Source organism: Melopsittacus undulatus, chromosome Z, assembly GCF_012275295.1.
Source record: "Melopsittacus undulatus isolate bMelUnd1 chromosome Z, bMelUnd1.mat.Z, whole genome shotgun sequence".
Taxonomy (NCBI): Eukaryota; Metazoa; Chordata; class Aves; order Psittaciformes; family Psittaculidae; genus Melopsittacus; species Melopsittacus undulatus.
Window position 1 is genome coordinate 54,601,412 of NC_047557.1, and position 12,322 is coordinate 54,613,733.

General features: G+C 40.0%; 1 protein-coding gene across 1 annotated transcript in view; it reads left to right on the forward strand.

Annotated features, from left to right (window-relative positions):
- GRIN3A (glutamate ionotropic receptor NMDA type subunit 3A) overlaps positions 1–12,322 on the forward strand; it is a 71,575-nt gene that overhangs the window by 41,169 nt on the left and 18,084 nt on the right. The window contains exons 4-5 of the mRNA XM_005155051.3: positions 10,617–10,762; positions 12,195–12,310. Of these exons, the coding sequence (XP_005155108.2) occupies positions 10,617–10,762; positions 12,195–12,310 (262 nt within the window). The remainder of the gene's footprint in view (positions 1–10,616; positions 10,763–12,194; positions 12,311–12,322) is intronic.

Here is a 12,322-nt window from a genome sequence, read left to right on the forward strand (position 1 = left end):
CAATTTCACTGTGGTATCTCACTTCATTTACATGTCTGCAGTGGAGACATTATATATGATGTACTAAGTCTAATATGCTTTTATAGTTGTTTGGTAGAGGTAAGCACATTGGGCTGCTGTTGAAGACACTTAACTTCAGGACAAGATCACCTAAACCACCCCCTTCTTCCCTGCCACCCTGCCTACTTCTCTCCATCATGCATGGTAGTGTATTAGCATGGCCAGCACTGATGTCTGACAAATACTGTAGATGCCCCAAGGAATACACTGCAGACATCTACAATTATTCTGACAAGTACCACCCCGCAACAGCCTTGTTGTGCATTTCAACAGCCTTGGTGTGCTTCAGGATTAGTCCTTAGAAATCTCTGCTTCTCTTCAAATCCATTGTCTGAACAATTGCTCTTAAAAGCTGTCCATCTTTTTATTACAGAAGTAAGCACTTGGAGTAATAATCCAGGCAAGATACTTCTGAGAGTTTGTTACTCAGGAATTCAGTACATACAGTCCACCTGATTTTTGTTTCTACATTTAAACTCTAAAATGTGAGTGTGCAGGCTCTCATTTCTGATATACTAAAATCTCAGTTAATCTAGCGGCCTTATGACCATTACTATATCAATTAAAGACTGTGTTAAAACAGTCCAGAAATATCAATGGCAAGTAGCTGCGTATGAGCTTTAGTGATACCAAATCATAGAAAATGAAGGGTCCAGCCACTTTATAGGCCTTTTTCTTTATAAGACATGTGATTCAAATACTCCTGCATTTAATGATATTTTCCATCAAGTTCAGCAAGCTTCAAAGTGAGGCCATAACTGTTGTGTGTTTATTGATAATTTTTTTTCCTGAAAAAGGGAAGTCTTGTAAGAACTATACTGAAGAAGAGGCTCTTAGAGACTCCTGTGGTCTTTCACTTCAGAAATATAAGATGAATAATTGTAAGAAATGCCACTTGCACTTCTGTATATCAAATATGTAATGAAATAGCATGCATTACTGCTACTCATTTAAGTATGAGTTAAAGTTTGAAGTACACTTAAAACTACTCATTTAAGTATGCATTAAAGGCATTAAATTGTATAAAAAAATGTAACAAATTCAGCAGAATTAACAGAAATCTTACTGCTCCCATGTGGTTTAGTATGTGTACAAGACTGCAGGATTCTTATCTTTTTACAATTAAAAGAGTTGGCTGCAAAATCTATAAAGTGTGTATTTCTGTGCAGGAAGTCATTAGACACAGGAAGGTCATGACTCACAGCATCAGAGCCTGCTAATTAATAGATGGTGCTTTTCTGAGTATTTATGAGTTGGTGAAGGATTTGAACTCAAGAGGACTTTAAGAATCATAGAGACCAAACAAAAAAAAACTCAGACAAAGCATAAATTAAATACCAAAGTCTAGTCAGAATATAGACCAGGCATTGAAGAGCAATCTCATATAAGAATGACAGACACCTGCAGTTAATGGAGGAGATGTCTTGACTTCTTTAGCTTCCCTCTGCAATTAATGGTGGTGAACACTTGACTTGTTTAGCAAAGTTACATCCTTGAGGACTCAAAATCTGTCTAGTTAGGATTTTTATTACTCTCATATCCAGTTTATCAGTCATTGCACTCAAGTGTTCTCCAAATTTAGTTTCTTTTCCCATCAAGACCTGCTTTTTTATGCCTTCTAGGTAATAATTATCTTTTTTGTATCTTTGTCCTTACTGCTGCAGGTCTTCAGCTCAGAATGCCTTGTGCTGTCACATACTGTCTTGGCCACTCCTTAGCTCACCATGCTAATTGTTTGATCCAAGGAATATAGGGGTACTAGTGGAAGGGAGGAAGCCCTGCTGTCTTCATTCCATGTGGTGCATGTCATGAAGATTGCTCTTTCAGCACTAGAAGGAATTAATGTGTTTTAGCATTTTCTCAGCTGTATCCACGTCAGTTTTTTACTTTCAAGCTTCAGGGTACCTGTATGTCATGTCATTTTAAAAAGAAGAAAAGCAAGCTCACCACTAGAAATAGCAACTGCATCATAGATGGAGCTCAGAGCCTTGCAAGAAGTAGTGCAAGCAGAGAACTATAAGGAGATGTTAATGAAGTAATTAGCAAAGATGCAGAGAACAGTGAAGATGCATGAGGTTGATCTTGTTGCCTGGCAGCTGGAAGGTACAGCATCATACAGCTGACTTAGCAACATTGAGGATATTTGTTATTGTTCACAAAAGTCACAGCCATTGTGATCTACAAACAGAGACCTGGATAGTAGCCTGGCTCACCTTACTAGTGATAAAAGTCCTGAGTCAGCTACTACACCTATCCCCTGGATTTCAGGAATGTTAAAGAATCAAGTCCTCCAGAAAAAAAAAAAAACAAAAACAAAACAAAACAGTACTTTTAATTCAATACAATAGAATTTGATTGAACACCAGGGAAAGTCAAATACTGTTGACTGTATTTCACTGTGCAGGAGGTCAAGGCATCCAAATGAGTCTATAGTTTTTCTTTTACACTTCATGCTTAATACATGCCTCCTAATTACTTCCAAACTAATCCTATGAAGGAAAAAAATAACATTTAGACCCAGTGTTAGATCTATCAGTAACAAAGGACTATTCTAATTTACCTTCATTTGACACTTGTGAACCAAAAGCCAGTACAAATAACATATTTAAGAAATTAGGGCTGCACTGGTAGACAGTTCCACAATCCGCAATTGGAATCTTCTTTTGTCCTAGTAACTGATGACCCATTTTGCATCATGAAACCTTTGTCTGTTACTTTGCTGGAAACCACTGAGCACTAGCCTTGCCTTACAAGTTTAGACAGTGTCACCACATAGGATGGTGTTCAGCCCTGGTACCTGGGGTCAACTGCCATACCACCAGGGGGCAGGAGGATTAGTGTGGGCCTAATTGACCCTCCTACAACAGGAGAAGTTTGTAAGGAAAAGGGTATGAAAGATTATTGTTTTAAAGGCAAAAAACCTGCCTACATTTCAGGCTACTGTCACATTAAGTTTCCCCCTGCAGCCCTCAGTTGCTTGTAGAGAACTGTGACTGCTTTTCTGTCTGCAGATCTGAGACTTGGGATAGAAGGACAAGAGGGATTATTTAACCAGAAAACTCCCATGTCACTGTGATAGTTTGAGCATGTATTCAGCCAAACAGGTCTCTCTCTTTTCCTTCTAATTTGAAAAGGACTTCACCTGCCTTACAGCCACATTAGCCCTATTTTGCAGGAAGGAAGCAAAAGAACGTGGTCAATGAAGTGACTCAGGCTGGAGTATTTTTATGGCTGCTTTGTGCTGCTGAAGTATACTTCAGACTAAAGTGTACTGAAAACTGATCTATTTCCTTTGGGAATTAGAGCCCTTTTTTTTTTTCCTGAGTCTATCTATTTTTCTTACAGTAATTTACACTATCTTACAGTTCTTAGCTGTCCTGGAATAAGTTGCAACTCAAAGACCCCTCTGCTCAGAGAACTCTAATAAAGAAACAGGGATAAACACACCTTTAAGTTTATATTCACCAGAGTTCTGTTCTTATACAGCTTTATGTACTGCCCAGGAGTGCAATCTTCAGAGATGAAACTATCTACCACAGACTGGAGTCCCCAATCTCATCCCTTAGCTATACAGCTTCAGCAGCACACAGAGGAGTAAAGCAGATCTAGTTAATTATTAGCATTCACATAGGGGCCAGCAGTACAGAGGCTTTGTATTTTTAAGCAGATACCTTTGTCAGTTTCTTTTCACATATACTCTTGTTGCAATGCGGGAGAATAAACTGGCAGTACTGGACTGTGCATTTGTTCCAGAATTGCAACTGCTTATTGACTTCAATGAAGCTGTAAAGATTTCTGCCAACTGATGACCTAGCTGGGTTGGATTAAAAGAGACAGGATTTTAACAAAATCTGACATCATCCTGGCAAGCCAAGAATCAGCTCCACTGACACATTTTGCAGCAGAAAAGGGAGAGCGACCTTTCAAATGTATTCTGCACACACCATCTCCTGGAGGCCCTGGGAACATCTCCACTTCTCAAGCCTGAGCACATGGGACTGTTTCTCAACAAAGCCTCCACATCCAGAAGTTCAGCTGTGAATTTTCATCTGTTAGAATCTGAAATTCATGTGCTTCACTGTGAATAATTTTCTTTTCTTTCATCTCCCTCTGCACCCCATAAATATTCACTAGTTTTCAAAAACTGTTGCAGATAAGGAGAGAAAAGCCCATGGCCAGAGTTCTACATTGTTTGGGTTTGTTTTAAATTTTGTTTGCTTTGTTCTTTTTCCCCTGAAACTTTGCTTAGCACTGTCAATTGCATTTCCTTTATCAGTGGGTCATGAGAAATCTATTAGCAGCTAGACAAGCAGTTAAATGCATTGGTTACATAAGGCAAGATAAAATGCAAGAACTTCATACGCTGAAGACAGAAGACTCATTGCAGAGCAGCAGATCTGTAAAATCATGTCAGTTCTTCACAGCAGAACAGATCACTTAATGCTGCCCTTCTCCAGCAATTAGCAACTGAAACTGAATAGTTTTTCAAGATTCTGCAGCAGTTCCCTGGCAGAAATCATGCAGTCACTAACAGCAGTTCTGCTCATACACAGCACAACCATTAAGCACCATACCTGGTGTTACACCAGGTAACTAGCGCTATCATGGGACAAAGCTACTGAAACTTTTTCATGTTATTTTTCCTCAGAAGTTGTAACAGTTAGGAAGGTGTTTTCAGCCATAGTCCACTTTTCTATACTCTGTTACAATTAAAAAGCAGTATGGTAGATGGTGGTAAAAGCTAAATCCTTGTTAATACTGCATGTGTCACTGCAGGATGCACTCTGTTCTATACTGGGTTGCCCTTTTCTCATTTCCCTCAAAGAATAATTTATGGGTTGAATTCAGTAGAGGCTGACTGAATGAATGATGAAATCATTTTAATGACTTGAGATGCCAGTTAGAAATCAAGGTCCTGAAGTTTTTCCTCCAGCCAGCTATCAAAATGCACAGAATAATTCTGAATTAGATTCAGTGAGACAGTGTACCCCATTGATCAAGTACTGGGAAAGCATTTCCTAGATTTCAGTCACTTAATTGCTGTAGAAAATAAACATAATTCCACTTCCCAACAGTTTTTTTTTTTTTGTTTAGACCTTCATTGTCTCTTCACAGCTCTCAGCAAGCTCAAACTCCTCAGGATCAGAAGGCTTGTAGTGCTTTTTTGGAGCCAAGACCATCTTTTCACTGAAGCTTTATTCCGAACACCTAGGGTTCTTACAGGCTGCAAAAACACATGACAACCAAGTGTAATACAAACCTCAAAATGATAGCAGACATGACAACCAGGGCACCAAGGAGGGAGCCTTTGAGCCAAGTCTTACAGCTTTGCAACACTGAAAGGGTATAAAGGAAGCCAGAACCTGCTAGAAAGCCCTCAAAACTCAACAGCCCGATTTTGGAGTATGTCAACATTAGCTGCTGGAATCATCTCGTGAATTTTCAGTTTTAAATCCCAACTTGCATAGGAGATTTCTATGTTTGAGTCTTTTCAAGTCTGAGTCTAGGTATTCTCAGCCTAGCTGATGGCACTGAATGCAGTGCCACTGTTTTATGTAAACTGGAATGTGCCAAGTAATGCAAAATCTTGACATTCAGGATTGTATTTTCCTGTTCTTGCTCCTGTGGTTTTATCACATTGGTATTTTCATGCATAATTGGCACACAGAGCCATAGATATATGCAGATACCAATTTCTTCTCAACATCTTCCCAAATAAAACAAGTTTTCCACTTCCTACTCAGCAGATGTGATAACAACAGAAGACAGAAACCAAGAAGATCTAGAAGTGCCAAGCCAAGGAAACTGGTAGCTGCAGTATCTGCTTTTGGCAATAAGCAGCACAAACATCATTTGTCTAGTAGCACAATGCTATACAAGGTACAGAAGACTCTTGAGAACTCCCTAAGGTTTTTCCTGGCACTGTCAGCTAGAAGTTCTGTGGAGCTCTCAGGTTTCATAAACACTACTTGACCTGCGTGTCTTAGTGCTCAAGTGACCCAACAACCACTTCACCTCCTCAGCACTTGGAGGAGTTCACATTACCCCTTGTTTTCCTACACAGTGTAAGAAAACATTACCCTTTGTTTGTTTTCTTACCCACAGTGTTTTCTTCAACAGTGAAAATTGTTCCTGGAAGTACCAGCACAGCACATACTTCCCACAGTAGATACTTTCCTTAGAGGCCACAGGGGCAGCACTGATACCCCAATTCCCAAAGCATATGCACTTCCAAAACTTTTCAGTCTTGACCTTGAGCCTTCACCCTGAACTTCCTAGAAGCACTTCCTAGTCCTCCCTCCCAAGAGTTCTCTCTTCACAGAAGATGGGTCATCTTTTCTTCAACTATCTGACCTATGCATCATGATCCTCTGGTCTTGTCATTCCACAGCACTGAACCTGTGAATTCTGATATTACATCCCTTTGCTGTGAGGTCTCTCATGACCATCTCTTGAGTGTGCTCCACACACTAACCAAGATCCAAATGAGATGTCACCATGTGTCTCACAACTTCATGGGCAGTAGCTTTCTTGCAGTAGGCTGGGGAGATAGTTCTAAAAATTTGGGATGCACCTGAGTAGTATGACTGTTCATGGCATACACCAGTGCTTAAGGTATAAAACTGAGTTTACTAATATGAAATCTGTGATGTCCAGTATTTGATCTGCAGAAATTATATTGTTAACTGCCAGAAATTTCAACTTTTGGGGTAAAGCCACTAAATAGCAACACTAAATAGCTTTTTAATCCCTGAAAAACACTGTGTTTTTTACTACTCCATTTGTATATTCATGTACACAGTTACATTGCCCATGCCATTGGCATTCCCCTGTTTCTCCCACTCAGCAGCTCAGCCAGCATAGTCTGCAGTTCACTGTGGTGGCTTTTCTAGCTAACATTCAAAGGGCTGGTTACTCAGTAAACAGTAACAAGTCCCACGCATGGCAGCAATGCTTAGCTCCCGTGCACTGCATGGAGTGGCTGTTTGGAAGTACAGCGCCTGTACTACTGGCTGAGGAGCAGTTACCTTCTACAGCAGTGACCTTTTTAAAAACAAGTGATTTCTTTTGCTCCCAGGTCTTCAAAAGGGAGGTTTTGCGGTTAAAGAGATGAATAAAGAGGGATTTATCATCTGTACCCATAACTTTCTTTACATTTGGTTCAAGGAATTGTCAAGCCAAGACTTCACTTTTTGCTGAAAACCTCTCTAGGTCAAAACAAATGTTGTTTCAATTTGTTACAGCCGTAGATGTTTGAATTTGGAGGGACCTTGTAAGGTTATCTAGCTGAGTGCCAGGAAAACTCATGTCTGGAGATGGATCTGCAGCTATTACATTCCTTTATTTTTAATTATACTTGAATCACTAGCAATCTCTGGCTTCTCTATGGATGCAGCAAGTACAAACCGTCCTACTGTCCATCCACCACCAGCTTTGTGATGATTATTCACCTTCACACTGACTGAGCTTTGAATGAAAAAACACAGAACTATTCACTGAACTGTAGTATCCACATACTAGTAAATTTTGAGAACTATTCCTTCTCAGTAAGATAGTTTTCATATTTGCTGTTTCTGATAAGAAAGTAACTGTCTCCCCCAGATCACCATTTAGTTAAAAAAAAAAAAAACAAAAAAACCTTGATTCTTAAAATTGTGACTCTTCAAAAGCTAATTTTTCACAGTTCAGGAGTTCTCTGAATCCCTAAGTATTAGGATTTTGTTACTACTTTAAAGAGAACTGAAAGACTGATTCTTTCAATATAGGACATTTAAAATGCAAGAAACACGAAACAGACAATGAAAAACAGAAAAGATAAAAAAGAGATAACTAATAAGGCAAGACTCACAGGAAGACTATTACATTTACCTATCCTGTCAGGACAGAGATACTTTTGATTTCCATCTTTTCATAGAATCTTCCCAGGGGAGGACTACAAAAAGAAAGAAGGGATCAGTGACAACTGATGAGCCTTGTTTCCATCATGAGGTTTTTATCTCCTGTGATGCTTAGCAGTCTTAGTAGATTAGCAGCAAAGACAGTGGAGGTAGTCCCTTATCTGCTTTTGGCATCATTTTGAATTGTTAATCCACTGTTCATGTAGCTGCAAGCAAACCTTTTCATCATGTGGATAGGCAGCAGTGACAAAAAAACTGGAAGTCCCAAAAGACACAGGATTAAAACACTATTAAGATTTATCCTTCATAAAAGGAGTCAAGGGTCATCAAATACAGAGTTGTAGACACATAATTATGCTTAAGAAAGCATAAATTACCAGAAGCAAGTAGAACATATGATGCAAGGGATCACTACATAACTTCCTTACATAGACTTTCCAAGACTTCCCACCACACATATGGTGCTACTTGCGACAGGATATTAAGCCAGATGGAATTTTAATCTAATACATATTCCAATATTGTCACCATTTGAGGTGAAATTTGACAAAATGCCCAACACAAAACAAAGTATGTACAGTCCTCAATAAAGCATTTGGTACAGAAAATTGCATGAAGGTGCAGTTAGCTCTCTCTTTTGTTCTAGCCTTTCTCACAGAGGCTTAATATATTTAGCTAGTTGTAGAGACTGGTGACATTCTGAGTGAGGGATACTTTCCAGTGAAGACAGGATCACCAGCTGCACTTGCCACAAAGTGGGCCACAAAGACCACAACCAACACCTAAGCTGGCTTGGAAGGTGGCAGTATGGTTCCCTTCTGAGCCTCTGAGGTGTTCAGTTTCTTCACTGAAGCTGCCAAGAAATAAAACCTAAAAAGTAGTGCTGACTGTGGTGACAAGCTTCTTGAGATATTGAGTGTATGGAACCCACTCTAAACTTCCTCTTCAAGCAGGTCATCTTCAATGTCTCAAGGATAGACCTAGATATGGGTTGACAGCATTGTGCTGGAAATCTCCATGATGTATTGTCACAGCATAGCTATCTGCTATTTATGTCTTCTGGCACTTGAATGTTGCTTCCACACTTGCAGGCAGGAACATTTCCCTCTGCGCCCACAGTCCTTCTGGCACAGCACACACTATGGCCAGCTCCAGATGGAGGCACACTGTGCATTGCTTGTTCTGTGGTCATCAAGTCCAGAACACCTCTAAAAACACAGCAGAACTCCCTCTATGCCAACAGTCCTGTTCCTAGGTTGCAACATTGGGACCTGATTAGCAAAGTATGATGTTGAAAGTACCTGCCCACTTTACAGATAAAAATTAGCAGAAAAACAGTATATTCATATCTTCCAAGACATTGGAATACCATCCAAAAGACCTTTTTCTGTTCCTTTTCAGACTGAACCAGATGAGTCTGCATTTACATCCAACCTATGTTATTCTTAAATAGACTTTTTCATCTATGGGGTCATTGAACAGAACAGTGGGAAATGTCTTTTGTACAGCTTTGTGTTGCCCTACACTGTTTTCTATAGATAATAATGCAGAGAGCCAGATGGACCAGCAGAACCCCTCTTTGTGTGGTCTTTGCAAAGCAGAGCATGGCCATGGTGAAATCATCTTTGCAAGCTGCTGGGAAGACCTTAAGCTTCCTGGGAAGCAAATAGAGCATGACTGCTTCAGCCTTAGTTTTATTTGGTTTTCTGTGCTCTGAAAGTTCCACATTTTAGAGGCTGGTACATTGCTGGAGGCTTTCCAATTAGTATGATCTTGGCAACACTCAGCCATCTCAGCCAAGTGCTTGGCATAGTAGAGGACACTGCCTGACACCTCCACTGCAATGTGAGAATTTCCCCATGAGTTACTAAACACTCCAAAGACAAGCAGGGTACTTCAGAAACAGAAACTCTGGAAACTTTTGTGAACATCCAAACTACTCAGGAGTTTAATACAGCAGGTGGAGCCAGCTGTGAGAAGGAAAGGACATAGAAGTGCAAAAATCGCCTGTATGTATACAGCCTGGTATCAAGCTTATAGCTTTGGCTATGGTGAGGGGTACTGAGGGGAACTTCTTGCTCCCAGTGGAGACATTTTGGTGTCCACAACACTTTTAGTCTTGAGATTCTCTGTGAAGAATAGCAGCAAACACAGCAGCAGTCTGTGGTAGGATGCCTAGGCTTGTAGAAGGGAAACGGTTGTGCTATCGTTTCTGCAGAAGATTCTTACATCTCACTCTTAAGAAATCAATAAAAGACATCCTTTCAAAGCAAAGCCAGACTGAGGGTCATTCACTGGTTACTCTGAGCACCAGAAAGTGGATACTAGCTAGCCTAGAGGCTTCTCATAACATTTCCCCAAACACTGATTGATTTAAACACAAGCCAACTAAAACCATGGATTTGGGGGGTTCAGGGTGTCTCAAGGGAAATGTTTTTTACATTTAAAGAAAATCTTGATAGTACACAAACAGGTTAATCAGCCACCTGGTAAGTATTTTCAAACTTTCTCTGTAATCAGGAAAACTGATTGCAGGAAAACATCAGAAACAGGTCTGTGAAGGCTGAGAATTTCTGAAAAACTGTTAACATAGCAGACCAAAATACCAGATGTGAAGGAGGCAAATGACTCTGCTAATCTGTAATTTCGTCTCCTCAGCTCCACCACCCATCCCAAGGATTTCGGTTTGGAACCGTGAGAGAAAGCAGTGCGGAAGACTATGTTAGGCAAAGCTTCCCAGAGATGCACGAGTACATGAGACGGTACAATGTCCCTGCAACCCCAGATGGAGTGGCATATCTAAAGTGAGCCTCTGCATGTGACAGCAGATCTGGTCCCTTGACCAGAATGCATGGAAGTGAGATGGTGATGGGTTTCCCACTTACAGTATCACTTACCCCACAAAACAGTCATTGAAGAGAATGTGGCAGATGAAGAGGAAAGCATGTAATTACCTGGAGGGAGTGATACTTGGAAAGCAAGCTAGCATAGCACCAGCTGGAGTGTTCCCAGGGGAGCAGTGCTTCACACTAACTGCTAGGGTGTGATAAAGCATGGGCAACATATAAATCCTGGCATGTTTCTGTGCTTGGGAGCCCTTCAACAGGCAGAGAGAAACATTCAGGAAAAAAACCTCACAGTCCAAGCAAAAGCTGCAAATGAGGTTCCCCACCATCTTCAGCATGCTGGAAGGAGAGATGGTTCTTGGAGAGAAACCTTAAAGCGTGTATCTTTAAAATGACTAAAAGAAATATTAGACTGATTTAAAGTAATAAACACCAAGGCTTCTTGCTTTAGGGACTTGTGGTATCACTGTGTTTCAGAGACATTTGTGCCTAACAGTGTGGGGTCACACAACTGATTTACTCTGCCAGGAAACAGGAGGGGTGATAATAAGCCTGAAATAATTCATTCATTTTACACATAGAAGTTGCATAACAGATGGCTTGAAAATTTTCCACCAGAAGTTGTTTCCTGTTTACGTATTTTTCCCAGACCCATCTTCATGATAATTAAGATACATGGAAGTTTCTCTGACTTAAACTGGAATCTGTCCATCAAAATCAATGAAGTAAGGTAACTTCACATCAGAACACCCAGACCTGTAAGGTGAAAAGAGTGGAGAGTTCAGTCCCTGGATTGCTGAAAATAGGCGCTGCAACTGTTCTTTTATATCACCATTCTATGCAAGCATGCTATTCATAAATGATTGTGTTATTAAAATTCAGTCCTCTGCATTCATGAACATAGAGAAAAGCTGATCTAGGTGAAGGGAATTAATCTACCTCATATTCAAGGGGAAAGGAGGAGAAACACCTCTGAATAAGTTATTTTCCTGCTTTTTTTCTCTAATGATTATAATTTTAACATCACAAAGAAACCAAGGCAGTGCTAGTATTTTAGCAATTTTCTTACCTTTTCCAATAAAACCTTATGCTTTCAATTGAGTCAAAAGTCTAATATAATGTAGTATTTGCCACCTTTCAGATCAATAGTGTTTCATGGGAGCAAAACAAGTCCCATGCCCAGTTCGCACAGAGTTTGTATTTCATGCACAGTTTCATTCTTCAAAATACAAATCAATTCAGCATTTTAAATGCAGGAGTGCAAATAGCAGTCCCTGGTCTCTGTTTTCATTCAGTAATCTTCCAGAGAACTACATAGAGAAATGTTCAGCGACTATCAAAGTCTCAGACTGCGAAGTAATTCTGTTTCTGACTTTAATGTTGAATACAGGCATGATCCAGAGAAACTCGATGCCTTCATCATGGATAAAGCACTTTTAGATTATGAAGTATCAATAGATGCTGACTGCAAGCTTCTAACTGTGGGAAAACCATTTGCCATTGAAGGTAATAATGAGT